Genomic DNA, 27,703 nt, shown 5'->3' with positions numbered 1-27,703 from the left:
CGAAGAGACGCGAATTCTCCAGCATCTATGCGACAGCGAATTTTTTTTCTTTGAAAATATTTGACACAAAATTATTTAACAACAGGGTATTATAGATTATGTTACTAGACACTGACAACAATTTTGTTTAGTTTCCCATCTGAACGTCTCCAACCTGGGAAAAGATGTACTCTCTAATCGTGGAGGCTTCTCGTCATCTGTGGCGGGAAAAGCGTTAGTTTCAAACACAAAGAAGTAGAGGAGCTAAGGAATATATATCTATATATAAATAAAAAGAACATTGGGTTGGGATGAAAAGAAATGAACTAAAAGTTCGTGTCAACGATCCAAGAGCAATAAAAAGCCATACCATGGACAAAAGGAAGCGGGGAGAAGCGAACAAAAAATAAAGAAAATAAAACGAGAATTGGAAGTTAAAAGAAAGAAAAAACTTTGAAAATTCGTGCGATTCTTTCATTGCTTCTGATGGCAAGAAACTTGGGTTATTGATTGACTTGCTATACCAAAAAAGAACTTCTTGTTCATTCTTAGATTTTTTTGTCCCTTCTCTTTTATTGTAGAAAAAAGCATTGCGAACATAGAGAAAATTTTCTTTTGTTTCATTTCCTCATCTCTTTTCTCTTCTGTTTAAAGTTTCCGGCATATTGAAGCATTTTTTAAAGATGAGCCGATTGAAGCCATTGAATTTTAGAGAGCTCAAATTGGCATTATCGCCATAGAGATCGGTATGGTATTCCTACATCATTATAGTTACAGTCACCGTTTCTTTTTACAGTGTTACTGTGTTCAGCAAGGGTATTTCAAAGCATGAACATTATAATTTATAAACACGTCTCCTTCTTGTTTACATTTTATGAATATACTCTTTAAGAGTAAACTACCTTCTTTACCTTTCACTTATTAGTGTTACCGTGAAAGACCGAAATTGGAGAATGTCGACTTTCACCGGAGAATATAAACATTCACAAATACGTCGGTGAAAGACCGAATATTTCACTACATTCTTGTATATTCGGACCCTCACCGGTGTATGTCGACAATCACAGATATGCTCTGGTGAAAGTCGAAAAGAGAGGTCATAAAGTGCCATAATAGTTTAAGTTGTTGCAATAAATAAGATTTGGATCACATAATTTAGTAAGTTTTTTATTACTGTTATTTTATTTTCTCATTTAGAACGTACTGTATAATTAAGTAAGTTTTTAACTTCTATTATTTTCCTTTCTCATTTTGAATGTATTGTGTGTTTTAGGTTCACATGTTCTTATTACAAGTCTCAAGTGCGTTTATTCGCGACTGAATAACGGAGAAGAAAATATAATATTGTTATATGTGCAACATTCACCATTAGTACATGGTGAATGTCGACATTGACCGGTGTAAGTCAGAAATAAGAGTATTTGGAAAATATTTCGGACATACACCAAGAGACTATGTGAATGTTGACATTCACCGGTGAAAGTCGTCATTCTCCAGATTTCGGTGTTTCACCGTAACATTGGCATTAATACTATAAGTAATACCAAGTGCAGTACGTTTGAAGAGTGGTCTGCGTAAGAACAGCTGGTTCTTTCAAATAGTATCCTTTTAGTTTTTTCAAAATTTAAAGCATTTGTAGTATATAGAAATACAAGTTAGTTGTGAAACGACGCATGTGAGATATCTGAAGTCATTGTAGAGTATATAGGTTTTAAATCAGCTTAATCCGGTTTAAAATCAGTCCTAAAACAACGGCGTATTATTAGCGAACAGAAAACTCTCGTATTTAGAAATACGTCTTTTTTTTTTCATCCCGGTTGCAGTTCGCGCATGCGTCAATAGCATGTCTTGAGCAACTATCTGTTAAAAGCAGAAGGGAGTATTAATAATCAAATAGTGTGAGATAAATTTGACGCGAAATCTAGGGCAGGAATATCCAGCGAATTGCCCAAGCTCTGCGTAAATATTCCTCAACATTGCTTTATGATTGCTCATGTTTCATGATTGATAAGTAAATATGGAAATAAATTTGTCGGAAAAAATCCTTGCATGCTAGTCTGATGAAAAGGCAAAATAATTTAAAGACAGCAGTTTGTGGCCTCCTACTTGATGATAAAACAACACAACTGAATCAATCAAATATACAAAAAATAGTGCTAAATGACAAATATAAAAAAATACATATCTTTTCTTATCAATCCAAGAAAAATTAAAAGAAAAAAATTTGAAAACAATCCTTATGTAAATATTAAATACTACCTTAATCTATGCATAAAAGCGAGTAAGTATTGTATGTTATTTTTCTGGCAGATATTTACTAATAATGCATTTGTGTAGGATGAGGAACATTTCTGTATAGTGAAAATTTCCTATATTTTTCTCATAATTTTTTAAAAATCTTCTAATCCATATTTTTATGCTGTCAATATACTATTGCATGGATAAATATTAAATATTTTAGTAGTTAATCTTATTTATTAAAAACTACAACTTTTCATACTAAGGATATTTCAGATGTTATGGCATGGGTAAATATTGAATATTTTAGCAGGTAAGCTTATTTAACAAAAACTACTACTTTTCATTTTAAAAATTTTTCAGAATATGTGACGGAAAATGTGTGACATTTATATTATTTTATACTATTTTTTTATTATTATTTTACATCTTTAAAAATTAAGCGGATTTCTTGTTACTAAGAAACTCAACGATTTCAAAGCCAACAGTGGCAACAGACTGTATGGAATAAAATACACACATGTCCATAAATTAAGGATAATTCGGAGTCACGCAGAAATCGAACTCTAAAATAAATTTATCACCTGTAAAATCACTACCACATCTTCAAGAATCATATGCAAATTTCAGGAAGTAACCAAATGACACAGATGGTAAGTCACAATGACGAGAGTGTAAGAGAGTGATATATAAGGAATACAGGTAAAGAAGTAAAACTGTTCGCAGGCACTTTATAAGCATTTCTGTGCAATAACCGAATAGTTATGACACAAAGGACGCATTTGGATGATTTTTGAGTGGTGTAATATCCCCCAAGATCAGATCGATAATTTGATACTCAGCATGCCTAGGCGTTGCACGGACTGTATTGCATCGTCTGGGAGACATACAATGTATTAACATTCATACGAACCATGTAATATTGGATTTTTGTAAATAGGTTTTTTTAAATTAGCTCCAGGGAGAAAAAATCGCTAATTTTTTTTAATAATATCAAACATATAGCATTTTTTTTGCTCTTTACCTTTTGTTTAATAAATAAGCTTTACAAATAAGTCTTTGTTTTGCTTCTAACTCTTCCTTTGCCTAATTTTGCATTATCCTCAATTTATGGACATGAGTGTATTTTTACATCTAGCGCTCGAAACTGTCTATCGTATGGTATCATGAATAGCACAAAGATCTCTTATAACAGAGTATAAAATTAAATAATTTAGTATTTAAAATGTTTCTTTCGAAGCATTTTAAATGGCTGTTTTCTGTGCAGTAATCCAAATTCACATTTATGAGAATCTCTCATCTTTAAAACTTTGGATATTTCCAATCTGAACTTGAAATAAAAGCTGGAAAGCGAAATTTTCCTAAGTTTTCATCTGTTTAAATAGAAGTTTTTAATTATCAAATGGCTTTTAAAAATTAGCTCTCTTTATGCGGCACCTTAAATATGTAAATTAATCACTTTGAAAATTTTAGAACTTACTTCATTTATCTTTATTTTAATCATTCCTTTGCGGTCCCTTTTCTTTGATTAATTTCGTTTCGAGTGCGACTGTTTTTAACCACAGGGAATTTTTTAAATATTTAATGCAATCTAGATAATGATTTTTGTCAAATAAAAGGAATTTATTTAAGCACTGTAAATAAATAGATTAAAAAGCTTTCATTTAAGTAATTAAGATAAATATAAGATGAGCTTTTTTGAAAAAAAAATTAATATAAACGAGGATGCTTTTTTCAGAATGGATCAAAATTTTATATAAAACTAGCGGGAAAGCCCACAAGTGAGCGGGCTTCGGACAAAACAACATTTATAAGTCGTGTGTATTAAAAAGAAAGTGCATAAAAACATTTCAACAGGAATAAAATTAGTTCAATCTTTCCCAGCAACAACTAATTCGTAATTTTTTTTTGTTGCCAAATCAGGAAACAAAACCTTTGGACACTTCAGATTAATACGTACAGGTATAATGTCACGATTTAAATTTTATGTGATTTAACAACTTAATATGAATAAAAGCATTGACGTGACAATAACGTGCCGTGTCTGTTATTTGAATCTGTAAGAAAAACGTTGTCAATAGCAGCTATTTATTTAAAATGCTGCCATTAACGAAACAGTTTCGACAATTTCAATCGCGTATTTTCTTCAACATCAGACCATGACCTTATATAATAAAAGTGTGAAAGGATTCAGATTTTTAATTGCGTCCAAAGGGGCATTTTTTACTAATTTGTGTGTTACCTTTATTTATTAAATATCGTGATCATCGCACTGAAACCATAAAACTCAGTTCAAGAGCAATATCGCAGAATAAGTTTAATTTGAACATATCTTTAGAAATTCCGATTCACAGTCTCGCGCGCTGGAGATAGAAATGCTTTTCGCACAGCATTGCCATTACTCGCTTTGAAATCGTTTAGTTTTTTAATCGAAAATTCGTTGAAGTGTTACAATACATGAAATCGATAATGAACAAATTTGAAATTCAAATTAGGGCTCCCACATGCCATATTCTATGGAAGATTATGTTATTCAAATTTTGATGGCTCTAGGTACCGTTATTTTTCAGAATGAGTGAAACATGCACAGTTCACGCATATTCTTCATTATTTAATTTCTTTAAATATAATACAGGGCGATAATATTTGGTGGCAACAATTTGAAAAGTGACACAACGTTTATCGTGAATCGACGCAAAATGCCAAAACGAAATTAATAGTCTTCCTGGGCAAACTGCCTCTTTGGATTAATAATATATTTAATGTTTGGCAACTCTATTTTTAGCCCAAAGAGGCATTAGACTCAAAGGGCTATTAGTCTCAAAACGGCATTTAGTGTCGTTTCACTTTCTGTGTTGATTCACATATCAAACTGCTGCCACCAAATATTATCTCCATATATTATATTTAAAGAAACTAAATAATGAAGAATCTGTATCAATGTTCTCGCATTGTGAAAAAATAACGGTATCTAAAGCCATCAGATTTTGATTAACATAATCCTCCAACCGAGCATGGGCAATTGGAAGACCGAATTTTGAATTTCGTATCTATTTCACATTTTGTAAAACTTTAATGAACTTTTGATTAACAAACTCAACGATTTTAAAGCGAGCAATACAAAAAAAAAATAAATAAATAAATAAATAAATAAATAAATAAAAAATAAAAAAAATCCAGCGCGAGAGACTGTATATCGGTAATTTTAATGATAAACTGTTTTGTTGTTTTTAAATATTTGGTGATATCGCTGTTGAATTGAGTTTTGTGTGGTTTAAGTGCCAAGAACATGATATTTAATAAATAAAGGTAACAAACAAAAAGTTAAAAATCGCCTTTTGGGGCTTATTATAAAATCTGAAATATTTTTTACTTCATATTTTGTAAAACTTACGAATTTTTTATTCTATGATTTGAAAGCGAGCAGTGGCAACACTTTTCGAAACAAAGCAGATTTTTATGTGCAAAGCGCAAGATTGTTGCCACTCGAAAAAATGAATACAAAAATTAGCGTTTTTAGAATTTTTAATTAATAGCTCGGGTGATAAAAGTCATTCCGATGGTTGAAATAGCTCCTCACGAATTTTTGAAATTGAGAATAATTTATTTAAATTTGTCAATGCAGATTTTATTTCATATTTTTTAAACGTAAAAACTTTTTATTAAGAAAACATAATTAGAAAGCGTGTATTTGCAACAAGTTTCGAAATAATGTTTCCTTAAAGATTTTTCTCTGATTTTCTAAAATTTCTAATAACAGATTCTAAACTTAGACGCTATCGTGTTCTAAAGCAAAATATTTTTAATTTTTCGAAATAAATCTGAATGAAATTTCGGAGATAGCTTGTTAACATATCTATCTTCCGCAAATTATCTCATTAATTATTTCACTGTTCTTGCATTATTTTCGTTGGATGTGCGACAAACATTGTTTCTCATTAGTTTTAGACGAATGATTACCCTCATTGAATAATTCACGTCTTAACCGATGCAACAAGGTCATTAATGAAATGAACTCCGGCATGAAACTAGACTTAAATTACTTCGTAAAAACACTGTTACGCTTCGAGAAGTTTCCATTATATATACAATAATAATCTAGTGTTTCTGTATGTCATAAATTATGTATCGGTAGGATAGTTCAGTTTTAAAATTTTTCGCTTTCGTTGGGAACATGCATGAATATGGTATATAACTTTGCACAGATATTGTAAAACATTTTTTGTTTCTGAATAATATTTCATGAACTTTATTTAAATAAATTCAATAAATGCAGACTAAACAGTATGAAGGAAATATTTTTGAAACAATTTAGTTAACTTCTGTGGCTGTTATCTGAATTTTAGGACCCAGAATTGAATGCATGTGAATCTACATTTTACTCCTACGTTAATGTGTTAAAAATAAGAATTCTATTTCATTTATTAACTTAAAACTTAAACAGAATTCCAGTATAGAAGAAAATGTGAGTTACTCTCAGTTCTGTGCTGCAGTAGTTTTTCCAATATATGTCTTTATATTTTCATTTTGATTTAAAACATTAGTTTTGGAATTTAACCCTAAAATATTTTATTTGGGACTTAGTTGGTTAAAGATGTTATTATATTAATCAAATTATGACTTTAAAAAAATCTTAAACAGTTTATATTTCGGAGAGAGGTATAATGTATTATTGGTATAATGTATAAGCTCGAATTTCTAATGAACGAATTAATTCATAATTATCGTCTTTAATTTCATGTTTCATGTTTTAAATTTTGTTTACTAAGAAACATTAAATTAAATGAAGAATTAAAAGTTTTATAACTTAATCTGAAAAAGCTGATGTTATAGTTTAGGTAAAGATTTTATAATAAATGATTCAGTTGCCAATGAAGTGGATATTGCTCCTTTTTGTAATACCCATATTGAATCATATAATTTATTCCCTTCATAATTAACTACTTAAACTATAAGCTTACTCTTTTATAGCATACAAGGATATTATTTGTAAAATTAAGTAAAATTCAGTCTTAGATTACAACTAATTTAATCATTAATAATGGCGAAGTATAATTGAGATTATTCGCAACAGGTGACGAACATGTTGCTGTGAACGATTATGACTTTTTACCATCAAACCTTTACAAAATAATAATAATAATAATAATAAAACATGCAGAATCATTAGAGTTTTTAGAAGAAGGGGGCAAGAAAATTAGCAATGTTTTCGCCGGGAACCTGGATCTTCTAAATACGAGGCCTTAACAAGACATGCTGGAAGGAGGCAGAAAATACATTATATACTCCCCTTATGAAGGACGACTGGGGTTTAGCCAAATCCTCGTTTTGGCGAATTGCTGTCCAACACGTTTTTAGCTCGGGCGCCATTGTAAAGTTATTAGGTTCATTTTAGGTAGCAGAAGAATTGCAAAATGGACAATGCTCTCTGGGACTCCAACCTGCACCTCTCGAACACGCATTGCGTGTACTACTGTTACACCACGAAGGTGCACTGAAAAGGAGGTACAAAATACCATATATACTCCCCCTTTTAAATAGCAACTGGGGATTAGAAGACCAAGTCGCTAAATACTGCTGGTGACGAATTATTGTCCACTACCTTTTTAGTTTTCCCGCCATTGTAACTCCATTAGGCTTTCTGTTGTTTGAAGCAGAAGACGGGAAAAATTGGCAATGCCCTCGCCGGGGCTCGAACATGGATCTCTCGTGGTGTGGTGGTGTATTTAATTATGGCAAAGCACACCAGGGCTATCTGCCTAAGGGGAGGGATGTCTTCGTGGAGGACTTTCTAACGGAAACTGGCTCGTATACACGTTACACATGGGGAAAACCACGAAAACACCCATGCAGCCAGCCCGTTCGCGGGATTCGAACCTCGAACCGAACTTCCAGAGTTCAGCGACTTTACCGCTCGGCCGCTGGTGGGCTGGATCTCTCGAGTACGGGCTGAGTTGCTAACGTTACATCAAGAAGTCATGCTGGACAAAGAGAGAAAATATTTTATAGCATAATAAATAGTTATAAATTTAATGTCATCTATAACATCATTTTAAGGATATTGACTTAATCCCTGAAGAAGCTAATGACGTCAAATATCGTTATCTATCCAAATGTTTTTAAAATTTTGTTCAGCATGAAATCACCGACAGTTCTAAGGACTCGTATGTGTCTGTAGTAATGTAACAACTAAAATGTTCTATGCCTATTAACAAATAATCTAATGTTCATACTCAGATATGAGTTATTACCAAATGTATAATGTCAAAAACTCTGTATCTTGTTTAATAGCATGGAATAAATTTTGGACTATTCATAATTATTATTTGCAAAGTAATGATAATTCATTTGTCTCGACTGCGCACCTAAACACTATTTACAACCTACATTTTAATCAAAACATTATTATTGCAATTTCTGTAACTATAATACTTCTATTCTAGTATAGTTATAGAGACATTAGGCATTTTTTGAAAGCAGGAGAGATGAAAAATGAGAAATACACTTGCGGGACTCGAACTACGGACTTCTCGAGTACGCGCCAAGTGTGTTACCATTATAGCACGGAAGCATGCTAAGAAGGCGGGAGAAATAAATACCTTATATATTCCGCTTTTTAAAGGGCGACTGGACATTAGGGGAACCAATCGCCAAATCCTGGTGGTGGAGAATCATCATCCACCAACTTTTTTTCTACTTCGGTAACACTGTAGAGATATTAGGTATTTTTTGAAAGCAGGAGAGATGAAAAATGAGCAATTACCTCGCCAGGACTCGAACCACGGGCCTCTCCAATACTCGCCGAATATTCTGGCCATTACACCACGAAGGCATGAAAAGAAAGCGGGAGAAAAACCTTATATCGTAACCTCTCTGAAACGCTTACATATGGATCGAAAGCAAGGTACATAAGTATTATCATCAATATACACATGAGATGCCCAACCGGGACTGCAGTTAGTGACGCTGACTACCTTACCGAATGTTTCGTGTTCGAATCCCGAGAAAGACATTGGTGTTTGTAAATGTATACGCACGGGTCACTCTAAATATGCGGCCAGGTAAAGTCCTCTTGTGAAGTTTATTGGTAGGAAAAGATGGGTGGGACACCTTCTGACCTTCACCTGGGGTGCTCTCCATCAAAATTGGGGGCAAAACTGAGAAAAGCTGTAGTGCCACCAGTATGGTGCTCACGTCTCTTGTAACGACAGGCACAATCTGGCACTCCCTATCATGGTGAATTTCGCGAACCTGTTTTGATATTACTGTCAGACAAGTGGGATAATGCACAACAAAACGACATCAATATACACATATGATGATACATTCTGAATCTGTTTAGTAGGATTCCAGTTTTACCATCGCCAGGTGAAGCAAAATGAAGATATTGTATTTACACTTACAGCATCTTCAATTTTTGTAGAATATTTGACGAGGACTGTTTTGAGTAACCATTACTGGTTACATGAATTAAACTATACTATTAGAGTACCTACAGTGACTCTTTATTACTTTGGATTTCCCAGCAGGGCATTAACGTGAAACACCACTTCCAAGTACTCAATCGAATTATATAGAATTACAGACTGATAAATGATATGAGAAAGTACTCCACTTTCTGGACCATTATGAAAACTGCTAAAAGAAAACCATCTTTTATTGTAAATTAAATCAAGTTAGTTGTAGATGTACTTTAATGCACTTTGCTAAAGACATTTTCTCACTTAAACAATTACAAATAAACATTTCTCAAACTCTATTTGGCACAACATCCTTTTACTCTCATGCTTTTTTTATCCAGTTTAATACCAGCAGGATATTTCATGAGTTATAACATTTCTGTTATCTTAAACTCGAACGAGAGTAAAATAAATTATTTTATCATGACGTTGATCATTTTATAGCTCAGGACCGGAGCACAGCACAATTCAATACATTTCAAATGTGAAAAATGTATTTAAAGGATTAACTCTTCTTATTCTAAACTTATTATTCTGCAACAATGCTTTAAAATACATTATTTTGTTCCAGTTCAACACATTACAGTAAGCCCATTTCCTTCTTTTACCGTTGAGTAAAGGAAGCTTTCGCTTCCTCCGCTGTTATTTACTTTGTTTGATTCAACAAGCTGCGTAACAAAGCCTCGCCTTTGTTCGTCTGCTGACAAAGGGAGATTTCCTACTAATCCAGCTTCTGAATATTATTCTCTTCATTTTTCAGAATTTTGTTTTATAATTCCTTCTTAAACATGTTATGATTAAGTTGCCTTTTAATTTATTTATTAATGTTAACGTGATCGTGAACAAAGAATAATGTTAAAGCGCATTTCTGCTTTAGTTAAAATGGCGTTTTTATCGACTTTTCCTCTATGGCATTGTTTGAGAAAGTCAATAAATACCTTCGTCAAAATGGTCGAATGTATTTTATTTAAATACAGGAAACTTAAGCCTGGCGTAGGTTTCGTGTATCACGATGACTTAGTGTTCGTAATTTTCGTTATTTTAAATGCGTGTGATCGTTCTTTAACTTCAAAGTTAGGCACATTATGTAAATTTATAATTCAAGTTTACATGCACATATTGTGGTTCGTTTGCTTTTAGATCGAAAATGATTCAGCTTTGAGTTTTCTTAGTGACATTAGTTTGTAATTATAAGGTATTTCTCCCGCCTTTTTAGCATGCCTTCGTAGTGTAGTGGTCAGCACGCAGGGTGCGGTTGCTCATTTTTCATCTTTCCTGCTTCGAAATAACATAATGTCCCTACAGAATAATGTGTGAATAATTTTAAACACACTTAACTATAGTAATGTTTGTTTTTGTGGTTTTGCATACTTAAATCTTTCCTTCACAAAATGGAATATTCACTGAAATTGCTTATAATTTAAATATGCAAGAGAATAAGAATCTTTATATATATTTTCTATCTAGGGAATCAGAAAATTTGTGAAAGAAAAAAATTATCTACTTGAATTCTTGAGGAATGGTTCAGAATTTTAGGTCCTCCCTAGACAATTAAATTACGTTTTAGAAAAAAAAAATATGAAAGCTATATTACAGACATTGTAACGTTTTTGCGTTGTCAAGCTAATATCAGTAACACCTATAAAGAAACCTTGCTCATAATATATCCTTGCTTGAAAATGCACACGATTTTAATGTTAATGGAACGCTCTCAAATCGTTGAGTTTGTTAACAAAAATATGCTGAAATTTTACAAAATACGAAACATATCATTAAACAAAGTCCAAATTTCCTTCCACATGCCCATATTCGAGTGGAGTACCACGTTATTCAAAACTTGATTTCTCTAGCTACCGTTGTGTTTTCAGAATGGGAGAAGCATACATACTTTCAGGCAGATTCTTCACTATTTAATTTTTCATTATGTAATTATTTCATTATTTAATTCAGGGCTCTAATATTTGGTGGCAACAATTTGAAACGTGATTCAGACTGTGAACCAAAGCAAAATGCCAAAACGAAATTAACAATACTTCTGGGCTAACGCCAATTTAGGCTAAAGAACATACAATACAAGACAATATAAAAACAAATTTTTCGAGTAAAGCTATGCTTTGTGCAATATCAAATTTAACTATATTTGAAGAAAAAGGTTGAATTAAATAGCGCTCAGGGAAGAATTATCAGATAATATTTATTTCAGATTTCTGTTTGAAGTATAACAAAATGCAAGGCCTATTAATTTTGTTTTGCCATTTTGCGTTGGTTCACTATAAATGGAGTTTCACTTTTCAAATTGTTGTCACGAAGTATTAGAACTCTGCATTATCTTATTATCTTTAAAGAAATTAAATAGTAAAGAATCTGCATAAATGTATGTTTCTCGCACTGTGAAAAAAAAAACAACGGCACCTAGGGACACCAAATTTTAAATAACATAGTTCTCCACTTGAATATGGGAATTTTTTGTTTGGAATTTTTTTTTTTTTTTTTTTTTTTTTTTTTATCTACTTCCTATTTCGTAAAACTTTAAACGAATTTTTGATTAACGAACTCAACGATTTCAAAGCGAGCAACGGCAACATTGTACTAAAGAAACCTTTAAATCTTTAGGGCGCGTGGCTATATACCGGAAGTTCTAAAGATATGTTCTTTTTAAATTATTGTGCGATATTGCTTTTGAATTGAATTTTATGGTTTAAGTGCGAAGACCATGATATATAATAAAGGAAGGAACGTCACAAACATTAAAAACGACGCTTCGGGCTTAGTATAAAACCTGAAAAGTTTCAGATTTATTTATTTATTTATATAAATAGTAATACACGTATGTACGGAAACGTTTTAAGCTGTGAAACGTGCTGCATTTTCTGCTTTTATTTGTCAGAAAAAGTGAAATTTTGACGTTCTTCAGTAACACAAATGATTGCCATTTGAATATCAATTCTAACTTCCGAACAGAACTTTCAAAGGAGAAGAAAATGAATTTTAGAATAAATAGATAATATTTAAATCCACACTCCTAACTGTATATCTATCTATACACATCTTCTGCGCTTTCATAATATATTTTTCATTTTTTATACTCTTAATATAATCAGGGTTTATACATTCGTCTTATGATTTATTCATTCTATATATTTGTTCATGTTTCTCAGATCTTAAAATCTGAAAAGTCATTTCAGTTTTGGTAAGCATTAAAAAATTAGATATGAATAGAGAGAATTTGAAGAAGCAATATTGAAAGGGGTTTGGAAGAAAAACCGTTCCCAAACTTATAGACGATTTTTAAAGATTTTTAAAGGGGTTTTGGAATAGTTGGAATACATTGATACATCGGCGAATTTAGATATTTAGGCTACGTTGGAAATACCATATAACTGCTTGTTCCGTATGACGCAAAGATAATGAAATTCCTTTACTAAGTCAAATACAGAATTATACTTAGACAATAAAGAGTTCTATCTCAATGTGCGGCTTACCTAGGATGTTGGTGAATTAAGAATTAGAAGAATCGCTCAAACAGAAAAATGAAGTGAATTTTAAGAAAAGTCGATCTCAATTTTTAAAGAAGTCCATGAAGGAATTTAAGACGCAGAAAATAGCGTAATGCAGAATGTTTATTTAAGTAAAGTGAAAAGTTTATTACTTTCTTTTGTTTTCTGATATTCCGTCACTTAAGTCATATTTGTGCTCTTCCAAAAATATAGTCAAAACAACTTGCAGTAACAGCAATATCAGTCTCTGAAAGTCTCATACTACGTTCATCTTTGATGAAAAAAATTTAAAAAAAAATTTTTTAAAGGTTTCGATGAGGTTCGAATATGTTTTTTAAAGAAATAATCATGCAGCAGATATACTACTAATACATGTATGAAAGAATAAAGTTTTAAGAATTATGTTAATTTTATTAACAGCTAAATTTTTGTTAAAGTTCCTTTTCTGTCGATTCTTAACTTCAACTTACTACTTCCGGCTACATAATACCCTGATTATATTAAGAGTATAAAAAATGAAAGAGCGTAGTTTTCGAATCACGTCTGAATACATAAGGAGGAAGAGCAGTATTTAACCGCGAAGTTCTTCGGTCTTAAAGAGAGAGATACCAGGTTTTTTGGCTGCACGCGTCTGCCTTTTTAAGCTACTCTCTCGTAAGCTATTATTACGCTCGGCGGTACTTTAGGCCCTTGATAGCTTCGCAGTCTATTAACGTTAAGGGGCCAACTATGTTAGTATTTTGATAGCTTCGGCTGTACCTCTTTGGTTTAGTATTATTCGTAGTCTCTTAAGTTCAAAGCCCAAGTGTCGGCTTTATTGTACACTCCAAGACGGAGTTTTGTTAAACTTTAGTTGGAAGAATAAAGGGTTAGTTTAGTCTTCTATCTTGTTGTTTGCTGTCACACGAACTCAAGCGATTATTCGCTTAATATTCTTCACTTCCAATCGTAATTTAGAATCACAGAGTGATGAACTCTACAAAGTATTTAAAGATAAACGTTGTTTCATGTTACTGGGACATAAACTGAAACGGCAAAATATTTGAATCAAGTTAACAACATGTCTAATGTCAGTTACATAATGTACTCAGATTATTAATCTAAGAGCCACTCAGTCTAAAGTCGTAATATATCTGATTATTAGCTATCGTCATTAAGAAATATGAATTCTTAAAGGCAGACAAATGACGCAATGAAATATGCGTACGCCATTCATGTTAAGGAAGAATTTGGTTCTTCAATGGACCCAAAGGGAACACATTCCATATCAAGTTAGAGCCACAAACATTTACTCAGAACCTTATTGACAGGATGGATTCATGTATCCTCATGATTTTCTATGCATATAGATAGGTAAACCTGTTCTAAAAGTACAAAAAAGTTGTTCAATGAAGCGATCCACATAACACGAGTAGTCCATGGTCCGATGAAAATGTTTTCTGGCTTATATAATAAACACAGGTCATAACAATGGCAAACCTATTACCATGCATTATATCTTAGATTCAGATTCCGCATTTGTATCCTGTCCGGCGACGTAGGTGTGACAGACTTCCACTTTTAACGTACCGCTAAACTTACTTCTGGGCCTATAATTTGCTTGTCTAAGTCCAATTAATATTTCTCCTGGGATGAAAGCCTGTATAATTCAAACGGATGTTAGTCAATGCCTGTACATCACCTCGGAAAGAGGCAGCTACACGTGACAAACTTTCTGCCCTCTACTAGCATTTACTCAAACGGTGATAAACTATGTTACTGAAATCGCACTTATCTCTGAAACACGATATCTACAAAGACTTTACTAAAGACAGAGCTGCTGTAGATAGAGCAGCTTATTAAAGACAGTATAGTCATAGCAGCTGGTCTACTTAAGGCTGGCGTTTGTTTATGAGCCTGTTTAAACCCTGCCTGTGATTTAGTTGACAACTCCAGGTATAAGTCTGCTGCTATTATAGCAAAGATGAACAATTGTGTATAAATAAGTAGTTAAGTCAAACATGCAACCAAAAGTTATCTGTTTTGTCTGTGCAACTGTAAAACTGGAGAAGGCAGTGCATGTGCTATTCTCTTAGTTTGAAAACAGAGTTGTCTTGTTAAGCTTTCCAGAAATACAATACTGTTACAAACATAATCATGTAATAAGGTATTCTCCCGCCTTTGTGGTGTAGTGGTCTGCATGCTCAGCTCGTAATTGCGAGGTCTGCGGTTCGATTCCCGGCGAAGGCGTTGCATATTTTTCATATTGCCTGCTTTCAAAAATACCTAATGTCTCCACAATGTACTCATTTGAAAGTAGATGCTTGTGAATAAGCTATTACACATGCATAAGCAAAATAATTCTGTTATAGTGTATATCATAGTTCATTAGATAAGCAAATAAAAATATGTGTACTTCGGCGATACCCAAACAGTGGTACACCAGTACAATTACATACGTATAATGATGCGATGCAATTGTAATATTAGTGCGATACTGCGTTGCCCAATTATATTCCATTACTAATTTGCTCCAAATTTGTTGTACGTGTTTTAATACTAACATGCACAACTCACATTTGAGATAGAAAAATGCTTCTATTAGATTCGTAAGTGTTATAGCATTTAGTAAAAATGGCCAAACTTAACGTCAGTAAAAGCCTCATATTAGAATTCAGGAAATTTCGACAGCCGCAGCAAGATTTTTCTGAAAGCAGCAAGTCCATGTTTACATCATTTTAAAAGTAATGAAGTGTCATTTAAAAGTGAAAATTTCATCATTTAAAAGTAAAGATGTTTTATTCCAGTAGAAAAAAAAGCATCTGATAACTTTGTAAACTGATTGTTCCACATTACCATATTTGATATACATATATTTATTTGCATAAAAGACGTACACAACTCGAAGACCAAGCTATGGGCAACCCTGGCATATAGTACCAATTATTCATCTATAATCATTCGCAATTAAAGTCCTCGACATAACATTTTTATGTAAACGAATAAACGAATACATATATTCTCATTAAAGGAAGACGAGGAGGTAAAACTCCCATACCCGCATATTTTCTTTGGATTTATTACAGAAAATATACTATAAAATGTGTGTAACAGAAACGGATGCTAAAAATTTAGGATAACATAAAAAATGTTAAATTTCATAACAAATTTTAAGACCTAAGTATAGTTATATTTTTAATTATTGAGAAGGGGAGACCTTCTAAAAAGTAAAATACATATCGCAGGAAACAAAAACGTGAGCAATAAGTTTTGATATCTCCAAGGAGAATATTTCGAAATAATAATAATAATAACCTTCATACGAAAAGAGAATTATTAAACATTACTATTAAACTTCAAGGAAATATTGGACCGGCCTTGGTATAAAAATATGATTGACATAATCGATCTTTTCCTCAAATAGGCAGCAAAAATATTGACATTGTAACTTGTTTAGGAAGGATACAATATTCTTCTCCATAGTTTTCATTTAATTTTACATAGTTGAGAAAGTTCATGTGAAAGTGCTGTGTGTATTTTCGAAGTTATAACAAAAATAAAATATCTGTCGGCTTCTGGTGAAATATTCATAATTATCTTTGGAAACATTAATCGGTATGTTTTAGAGATGGACGACATACTTTGACTAACTATTATAAAATAATTTTAAAAATAGGTATAAACCCCATAACAAATTTTATTACATTATTCTCATAAACTACTTTTTATTACTTTGCATATTTGTGCTTTTTCCAATAACCACAAAAATGATCTTAAATGTTGAAAACGAATGAATTTCACATCCTCCACTTTTTCTTCTTTAAGCAGTATTTTAGTTTTTTCTCCTTTAGGTAACATTTCCAAGGTGTCAAATCTAATAAAAAAAATGAGGCAAAAACAAAAAAGGAAGCGTTTTAAGCCGAAACATTTGGTAAAATTTTAATTGAAATATCAAATCCAATGAAGAAAAGATACAACATGTTTGTGTTCAAATTTATCACGAATTTGTTTCACAAATTAAATTAAAATCTAAAAAATCACTAATCTAGTTAAATCGCTAATCTTATTGTGGATATGCATCTGACAATATTCTCCACAAATTGTAACATTTAGATATTTAGCAGATTTTAATTTTCATATTGTTGCAAGCGCCCGGGTTTGTAATTGATCAAATGCCCTCAGATAATAACTCGAGAAAATTTCCACAAAAGTACTCGTACAGTTCTTCTCATTATGACAGAGCACATATTGTAGTTACCACTTTAAACCGCTAAGAACGTTAAATGGAATGCAATGAAAAGCGAATGTCAAAAGCGAAGCTCCCATGGAAATCTAAATCTAAGTTAAAACAAACCACTGATGCTCTCTCCGGTTTAAATAAGTTTTCCTCCACTAATCGAGAAATCTCTAGTGCCTTACATTTCTCGAAATATTGAGAGTGCCGCCATGACGCACCGACACTATACATTTACAAACATCCATGTCTGATCCGGGATTCGATCCCGGGCCCTTTGGTACCGTAGTAGGCTTCCCAAACCACTATAGCGTCTAGGCGACGCTAAAAATTTATAAAATTGCAACTAAGTCCCGGATATCGTTACAGTTACAAATAAGCATCAATTATATTTATTCTATTTCAGTAACAATTAAAGTTACACAGGGACCAGTCGCCAAAGAGTCGACGAGTTTGATAACTTTTGGCGATAAAAGCAGTCGCCAAAATCCTAACTAGCTTGGCGATATATCGCCAATTTAACGAGATGGCCATGTACCTCAATGTTAAATAGACTTGCCCCTTTAATCTTATTTTTCCGGCACAGCGTCGCTCTATTCAGACTTTTCATGTTACATTGTACGAAAGGAACCAAAATTTTAAACATTATTCCACTAAATTTATTTACATAAGTACAAAAATTCGTAACAGTAGCTTTAACAATGTAACTTTAATGAAAGGAACAGGTATTAAGATGCGTCATAGATTGTTTAAGGATAATTGCATAAGATTTTAAAATAGTATACAAATAAGCCTTAAATTACAATCTTAGTGTTAGACAAAAAGCATGTGGAGCAATTTTCCGAGTTATCTCCCTTCGATTATTGCCTCAGAAGTGTGTAGCAATGCGGAAGATTAATAAATCTGTATTTTCTTTATTTGAGAGACGTGAGATTTGTATAAAACAGTAGTTGATGCTTGTAGATTTATTTCTTAAACATATCACCTGTTGCTTTATATACTTGGTAGAATCCTCTAGAAATAATAAGTACTCAAATATCTTGCTTCACATTTTATGTTACACGTTATTCCGAGGTATATCATTCTAAATATTTTGAGTTCTGTGAGACATTTTTGCTGAAAGCGAGTTCAGAGTTGTGTACTATTAACCAATGAATATTTTCACTATTTCAACTATTTCTGTTCCTTCACCTATCGAAACTTGAAGCGAAAATCTGATGTTAAGGAATAAGGATGCTTAAGCATATATTCATGTAATGAAATGGCTAGACATTTGCTCAAAAACATATCATGAAATCAACAACTGAAATATTCATTTAAGGATGAGCGTAATTCATGCTTCTCCCATCACGCGATATTTCTTATTATTAATTTTGTTGCGTCTTTTATAGTTGGGTATATTTAAGTCTTAAGGCTTTTAGCCTAAAGACTTAACAACGATTTGTGTCCTGAAATTTCATCTGTACAACGCCAAAATCAAAACTGTAAACTGCTGCTTTCTGGAAAAAAATATCTTATATTTATCGAAGACCAATCTGATCCATCAAAACACTTTTCAGATATTGCACTAGCACTGAGCATTCCCATTAAAGTACTTACACATACTAACGCAGGGGTAGCGTACCTTTTTATACCTACAGCCCACTTTGCAGGCAGTAAATTTCCTTACCTCCCACAGATTTCACAGTTAATTAGTTTAATGTGAATGCAAAGTAATTTTATTGAGTGGAATCTTGGTAAATATATATATAAATAGCTAAATTTATCTATTTATTTATACTTTGCTTATATTAATAAGATGCAGAAAATTTATGTCCCGCGTAGTTAGCCGGGACATCAGTTGCAGCGAAACTATTTCGGTTAGGAAGGAATAACAGGAAAAGTTCGTTTCTGGAAAAAAATTATCACACCTACCCAGATTATAAATTTATACCCAAACTATAAATAAATTTATCTATTTATTTATACTTTGCTTATATTTATAAGAGACAGAAAATATATGTCACGTGTAGTTAACCTCGAATTCGGCTCCAGCGCAACTCTTTCGGCTAGGAATCCTTCGATGGTAAGAAAACGAAAAGTTCGTTTCTCGAGAAAATGTCTCCCAGCCTCGCGCTTTGTTAAGATGTCATAATCCCATTTATGCGTTATATTAACAGACCTAAGAGAAGTGGCAAAACCTTATAAATAAGTGGAAACAAAACAGAGCTGCGCGTAGGAGAACGGACTTTCATCAGCGGATGGGTAAAAGCCTCTTACCGCCCACCATTAAAGCTTAAATCGCTCTCTAGTGGGTGGTAGGTAACAGTTTGACTATTTCTGTTCTAATGGATGTGGTTAATCTCTGTTAGTTACAATTTAGCTAAAGCGAATTTTCCGCTTAATATTTGCCTAATTGGAGATCAGCTCATATTAAATGCCTCTTAAACTAATCCAACAACATCTGCAATTTTAATGTTTGTAAAATTAAGCACTGGTCACATTTTATTCAGGTAACTATTGCAGAGTACAGAATGGGCCCACTGAGAGCTGCTGAAAGCTTTTAATTTGGCCGCTATGTTTTCAAATTCCACCTCAAATAATACAAAAGAATCGCAATAAAATTGTCTTCAAATACAGGATATTTTCTGTAATAAAATACGACATTTAAATAATTGAACGTTTGTATTGGTCTCTACTATTACAAACAAATTGAATATAATTATTACTGCACGCAATGGATACAAATAACCTAAAATATAAATAATGATAATTAAATTTATGGTAACATTCTTAAATAAGAGCAACTGAAAATCTAGCATTAACCTGGTAATAAATTAAACTCCTCAATCCAAAATCCCAAAACGGGCCCACCAGCGGCCGAGCGGTAAAGTCGCTGAGCACTGGTAGTTGGGTCCGAGGCTCGAATTCCGCGAACGGGCTGGCTGCATGGGCGCTTTCGTGGTTTTCCCCACGTGTAACTTGTATACGAGCCATTTTCCCTTAGAAAGTCCTCCACGAAGGCAACCCTCCTCTTAGGGAGATAGCCCTAGTGTTCTTTGCCATAATTAAATACGCCACACCAAAAATCCCAACAAGCAACTCACAAAATTTACCGTCAGTTACAGCAAGGTTTTTTACTGCAGTTGACACTTCTACTTTGAAAAAGAACTTCATTGAATAAAACTCTAGTAATACTGATACTCACTATTCAATTATCAAAATATTCTTACTTGCTCTGGAAGAAGGTGTCTTTAACCAGTAATAAAAATAATCTATGCTTTCACAGAATTTCTTTAAATGGATTACAGTTATAAATGCTAGAAATAAAGGCTTTAAGGTAACATAACTGCATTCAGCAATTTTATATGATCCGATCTCTTGAACATTTTAATGATTCTTCGAATTGTCTTTTAAGCGTATCGTTAGAAAAATGTTCTATAGTAGCTATTTTAATCTTTATTAGACACAAAGAAGAATATTCACTCAAATAATTTGTTCAATTGCGCAAAATTCAAGACGATTGTTATGCATAGTTAATTCATCTGAGTTTGCTGTCTGCTGTTAAGTTGCATAAAGATTTATCCATTAGTTTCAATTGAGGAATCGTTTTAAGTCCACTCTAGACATTTTTCGTAAATCGTCACAGATTTCGCAGAATATTTACTACGTAGGGTTCATTTTCAGCCCGAAAGAGAGTTAGCCCAGAAGAGCTAACGGGAGCTTTTACGATGAATCATTATAAAAACCTGAATCCCTTTTCAGATTGTTGCCACCAAATATTCCTAATAATTTTTCCTAATAATTTACATGAATGTATTTTTTTTTGGATTGTGAAAAAATAACGGTACCTAGAGCCATCAAATTTTGAATAACGTAGTCCTCTACCCGTATATGAACACCTGAAAGCCCGAATTTTGAATTTCAAATTTATTTTTTGTGTATTTCTTATTTTTAAAAACTTAAATGAATTTTTTATTAACAAACTCAACGATTTCAGAGAGGGCAATGGCAACGCTGTGTAGGAAAAAAGCATTTTACATCTCCGTTGCGCGAGACTGTCTATCGGAAATTCTAAAGATAGGCTGTTTTTAAATGCACTTTTATTGTGTATTTTAGATTTTGTAAATCTTTAACGAATTTTTGATTAACAAACTCAAAGCTTTCAAAGCGGGCAATGGCAACACTGTACGGAAAAACAAAATATCTCCAGCGCGCGAGATTGTCTAACAGAAATTCTGAAGATAGGCAGTTTTTAAATAATTTTAGCTCAAAGGAACATTAACTCAAATGCTGTGGAAACGTGCACGTGTATGTAAGTAAAGAAAAGCCCCCTTGGGAGTAATATAAAATCTGAAAGCTTTCAGTCTTCGTTTATGTAAAATATAAAATGAGAAATTTAAAAGCAAAATGATAAGTTTAGACATTTTTAGAAGATGCAAACATGATTGGCATTACGTTGCTTGTCAACTTCTAAATGTGTCCAATTTTCAAAAATAGTCACATGTAAAGTTAATTTGTTCTGGATCTATATTTGTTATAGTGTTAATTGGCAATAAATTGAAAATAAAACGCAATTATTAATTTCAAGTTTCTGAATGTAAAGATTACCGTACGTATTGCCACTTCAAATCTTCCTTACAGCAACTAATAATAGAATGTCTAATTTCTGTACACGTCTGTATAAATTTTGATTTAAAATGCGATGTAATTTCATATGCATTGAAAAGAAAATACTTGTTCGATTTGCACTGGAATATAATACAAACGATTTGCTTTCAGTACTGATTCATATATTCATACGGACGGAAATTTCAATCAAGATATCACACACATAAACAGGATCAGGTTTCTGTTCGGAATCGCAGTTACCGTTATCCTGCCGACAATGTGTTAATTCAGGAGCAGAATGGTTGAAATAATGGCCATTGCACTGCACGTAGTCAATGTATAAAGCACGGAGCACTGACCAAATATATAATTAGCCCCCTCTTCGAACTAATCTAGACAATTAGAATCATGGCGTGTATCGCGGATCGCTGATGATCATTGGCTCAATAGAAATTCGAACTGCATTATTTGAATTGAAAACTACGTTCTTGAGTGTCTGCTTGGATCACCTAATCACTGTTCACTGTTATGCAGGTAATACAGAAATTGGCTTAAAATAATCTCTGTATACAAGGAGGAATAACTATTTTACAATAGTATTCCTTTCTGCGTACAGAGAATGTATAATTTATCTAAACTTTCGTTGCGTATATTTGCAACGTAGACCAAGATTTTAAATATACTTCGCATACGTGTTCCTTGTAAGCGTAAAAATACTTTTTAAGATGGGCATACAATGTAGAAAACGTGATATCGTAGATATACAAATATTACTTTTCGTAGCTACTGATCCATACTAAACAGTAAACTTGGAAGTCAAGGCAGATAAAATATTCAATTTTATTTCAATTGGCATTTGAGACCACAATTCACTTGCTAATCTAATCGTACCTGTTTCAAACTTGTTATAATTTTGATAACTTTACGGTGAGCAGAGAAAAATTCCGCGTCTCTTATTTCAGAGAAAATATCCATTTTAACCACATTGAATGCAATTTATTGAAGGTTTTGTGTGACATCTGCAGGTAAGGACAGAATAAAGGACTATTTTTCTCCAAACGAATTATAAAAATTATTTAATATGGATTCAAAAGAGATTTTTTTCGTGGCGTTATGCGATAACTCAAAAACGAGTAGCCTCAGAACGTTGAAATTTTGTATATAGGTCTGCTATAACATGTAGTTGTGCATCTCCCTTTTTTGTTGCAATCGGCCACATCAAAAGCACATAAATATATCTCGGATCCGTGAGCTTAGTTTTTTTTTTTTTTTCTATTCTTATATATCTTTAAATTACGCATTTTTTGCTTTAAAATGATTGAATTACGTTGGTCTTATTTTCCGGTTAAGGGGTTTATGCCTTTAGTTAATCTGCATGCAATAGCTGTAAAATTATTAACAATTTAAAAGTTGTTTAAGTGCGACTAAGCCTAATTTTTTACCATAGCTGCCTGTTTTTCTGCATTTTTCAGTTTTTAATGAAGATATTTTGAGTTGAGTTTTATATATTTCTGTTGCCGAGGAGTGAGAACTGAATTAATTGAACGAGAAATATATCTTTAATAAAATTAGAGGAAATACGTTTAAGAGAAATGCAGGAAAAGAGACACATAATTTAATATTCCGTACGAGGATGTCATGTGGCGCACACATCAGTTTAATTTTTATCTTGTTTGAGCTCTTCCTCAGCCAGATTGCTTTCTTTATGTTTTCACAACTAAAATAGAAGCCAAAATACTGTTCCATTTATACTTGGACTTCGATAAGTGACATAATGTTTACAACAGCAGTTTAAAAAAAAAACAGTCTGTAATTACAAAAGAAACGCATTCCACGTTAATTCATACAAAAGGCGTGAAATGTACATTCCTTTCAGATAATACTCGAATTTCCTTTCCTTTGAAGCCCTAATCGAACACAGTATTTCCGAAATTCGTTAGGAACTCACTTATCAGCGAAATACTATAAATTGGGTAATTACGCTAAATTTCACTCTCTTTAATTTAGATGTCACATTTTAAAACTCTAATGGGTGAAATTATTTTCTTTGTGCCAGTGAATTATTCGTACGGTTTCCTTCATTTCCCTTTCTTACGGTATCTAAAGTTACATTTTTTTGTCCTCTCTCCTCTTTTTTAATTTAAATTGTTTTAATAATAATGCTCCTTCAAGATTTTCCTAACGCAAAGCTGACTTACATATTGAGTGTAACACGAGGATGAATTCAAGATTTTATTCATTACATCTTCTTGAAAGCACTTAAGGGAATTCTCTTTTTACCGAATGCTTTTATTAAAAAGGTATTTTAATCGTTTCGAATGTTTTCTTTTATTCCAAGACATTAAGAATAATCATAAACCTTATGTTTCTAATGAGCTGCATTAGAAAATCTAAGCGGCAGAATAAAATGGCTGCCTGGTACCAGAACAGGTGAAAAACACTTCAGTGAAAAATAACATATTACATAAATGTTTTAAATTTGCTTATCGAGATCATTTGGATTCGAAAAGAAAATGAGGTATTTATGACTCTTCCGCTTTATGAACTTATTTTCGCAATAATTATCCAATTCTTGGTTAAAGAAAATTAAAGCAAAGAATTCAAGTGTATGACTGCTATTGAGAAAAAAAAAAATCTCAAACGTTTTCTTAATTTAAAAGCATTCAAATTACAGTTTCTGAGTCGAGAATTGTAATGGGAAGCATAAAACATTGTACAACTATTAGCTGAATGAAACAAGTAATTGACTGAGAAGGCCGCTTATGAATAATCGCTACTTCATAAGCCTAATTGCGAAACATTTGGAAACTAATATACCATAACGTATATTGAGCAGTTTTTTCCTCTCTTTTCCAGATGCATAACTTTGCGAATGCGGTTTCTCAGGTAACGATACAGAGATATTTTTAGCAAACAGGCTGCATTAAGTTTCATAGAAATGTTTTGTTTAATCTGAGTTTGCCATAATTTCCTTTTGGTTATTTTGAACATATATTTATTGTTATTTATTAGTCTGTCGTGCGCAGCTTTTAGTAATTTTATGATTAATATCTAAATTAGGTACGCAAGTTTTATTTATCTTGTTTTTTTTTAATTTAAGATATTCGCCTATGTTTTAAATTCATTTTACTGCTGTCCGATTAATTCTCAGATTATTGGAAATGTGTGAAGTAGTTATACATACAATTTGCCCAGAACGGCTATTAATTTCGTTTCGACATTTTGAGTCGGTTCACCATAAACGGCGTTTCACTTTCTAAATTGTTGCCACCAAATATTAGAGCCCTGCACTATATTTGGATACCATCTGACACAGTCTCCGCCCTGGGGGTTAACCGTATGGATTAGATGAAAACTCACTAAAAGATTCTAGGATTATGATGTGCCAACATAGTCATATGAGTTCTATGCATTCGACAGTACATAGCATTGAAATTGGTTCACAATGAGATCACTTGATATTAATTGAAGACTTGAACACATACACCATCTTTAGCAATCGTGATAAATATAAAATGATCAACAGCAAGAGTATAAACAATATAAAATTGCAGTTAGTAAATTTGTCTGTGCTACCAAAGTAATAACAAGATTAGAATTTTTTAATAATAGTAATAAGAAGAATTAAGGAATTAATATTATTATACGAAAAAAGAACATTTTACCGCTGTTTTAATGAAGACTTTTTTTTTAATTTCAGTGTAACTTTTGACTGGTTCGAGTAGCTGAAATGCAAATTTCTAAAATGTCAAATATTGAATTGATGCATCTGTAGCAAAATGTTTCTTATTTCGGGTTTTAATCGACAATTTGCTAATGATTTACTGAAGGTAAATTTTGCGCACAGACTAAAATTTGCGTGCCAATGTTTTATTACGACTAATACAGTGAAGCTGTTCCTTAGATCATTTCTTTTAGCAGATCAAGCTTGAAAGTGACAAATATTTCAAGAGATATAAGTTAGTTTCTGCAATGAACGTCACTAACACTTGCATATCTTCCCCACTGAACAAACTAAAAAAAAAAAAAAAAAAAAAAAAAAAAAAACCACCACCTGCAAAAATAAATAATTATCTTAGAGAATTTTATCTTACTAAATTATAAATTACAACAAAATGCAGATACGGAAACGTATAAAGAGGTTATAACATATATAAGCAATGTGAAGCAGCTACTAATTAACCACATTAGTTTTGATAATAAAATGTCGTGTTTTATTTACAATAAGAAAAACTGTAGGGTTTTACGTCATTTTTCTAACAGTTCATTTTTAGTTGGAAATACCTTTCCTTTACTTCCTTATTTTTTAGTTACGTTTTCCTGACAGAATGAGTTTTCAATTTTACAGTTAATGCAAAATAGGATAGAAATTGCTTTTTAAGCTAAGGTCTGAGCTACTTCAGTTGGAGCGTGTTCTGCTTTTCGGCCAAGTTGTTGTTACTAGTTAAAATTTGTTAGTTTACGGCGGTGCTTATTGCGGGCATCTTAGTCTATGCCTGTGATTTTAGCTAACACCTAACTAAGTGTTAACAACTGTGTGCAGCTTTGGCTGAACCTTCTACTTAGCATTAGTTTATGTTTTCTGTTTTTAAGTTCAAGCCATTAAGTGCTGGCTTCCTGTGTGTCCAAGTGAAATATATTTGAGTTAAAAATTAAAAGATATTTTAACCTTTTTTCCGAGTTGTTACTTACAAAACAGAACTTACCGAATAGTCAATTCACAGTTCTACTAGATTCTAGCGTTCCAATAACTTTAATTTATACAGAATATTAAAAGTAAATGTGTATATCTAACGAATATCCACAATTCAACTCCATTTTAATGATGTTTAAGAAACAATCACTTTGAATTTAATTGAACTTAAAATGCTTTATTATGTTTACCCGTGATTTTTATAAAATTGTAACCTTTCCTATTTACAGTACCACCTGGAGAACCAGTCATCTTGGACGAAGAAGGTGTTCAAGTGAAAGGCTTGATAGGACCATACAATGAAGGAGATTCTCTACTTTTAATCTGCGAGGCTATTGGAGGTAATTACCTTTCATATTTACACTGATGGTTGTTATTTGTTCAGACAAGAACAAAACTTTTAATTTCTAAAATGGAAAATTCGGATATTTATAAAAATTGTTCGGGATCTACCTTATTTGACAGTATATCCTTAGTTTAATAACTTTCAACCAATGTTATCCAACATAATTCAATGGACCAAACAAATTGTACAATTAAAAAGAGACTATTATTTTAATGCTATGTTACTTTACATATGTAGTAAAAGAATTTTATTTTCCATAAAAGATAGTTAAATTTGTTACATGAAAGTAAGGAAAACAAGATTAAACTCTTTACCTTAGATTCCACTAATGTGGAAACAAGTCCAATTTGGCAGCAACTGTGGAACACCCTACCGCGCGACAATGCAGCATCATGATTTGGGGCGCAATTGCGAATTTCATTTTACCTCTAGTTCGTATTCAGGGCATTATGACCACCCAATGCTACGTGGATGATGTGTTGCGACCCGTGACACTCCCCTACCTTCATGTAATGCCCATTGCCCTTTATAAGCAGGCTAACACCCGATCACACATTGCTTGCATCAGCCAAAGCGCTTTGCAAGTTGTTTAGATGCTTACCTGGTCACCGTTCTCTCCTGGTCTCTCACCAATCAAACTCATTTGAAATGTGATTGGGCGCCATTTGCAGACATTGCCGCGTTCAG

The 27,703-nt window shown here is 32.5% G+C and overlaps 1 protein-coding gene across 1 annotated transcript in view; it reads left to right on the top strand.

Moving 5' to 3' along the window:
• The window catches only part of LOC118193531 (protein turtle-like), a 1,156,839-nt gene that overhangs the window by 873,588 nt on the left and 255,548 nt on the right, over window positions 1-27,703 (top strand). The window contains exon 5 of the mRNA XM_085821447.1: window positions 26,901-27,011. Coding sequence (XP_085677573.1) covers window positions 26,901-27,011 — 111 coding nt within the window. The remainder of the gene's footprint in view (window positions 1-26,900; window positions 27,012-27,703) is intronic.

The sequence above is a fragment of the Stegodyphus dumicola genome, chromosome 7 (assembly GCF_044657685.1).
Source record: "Stegodyphus dumicola isolate Sdum_Otavi_A_Nest chromosome 7, ASM4465768v1".
Lineage (NCBI taxonomy): Eukaryota > Metazoa > Arthropoda > Arachnida > Araneae > Eresidae > Stegodyphus > Stegodyphus dumicola.
Note: the sequence above shows the minus strand (reverse complement) of the source record. Positions and strands in the feature narration are given on the sequence as shown.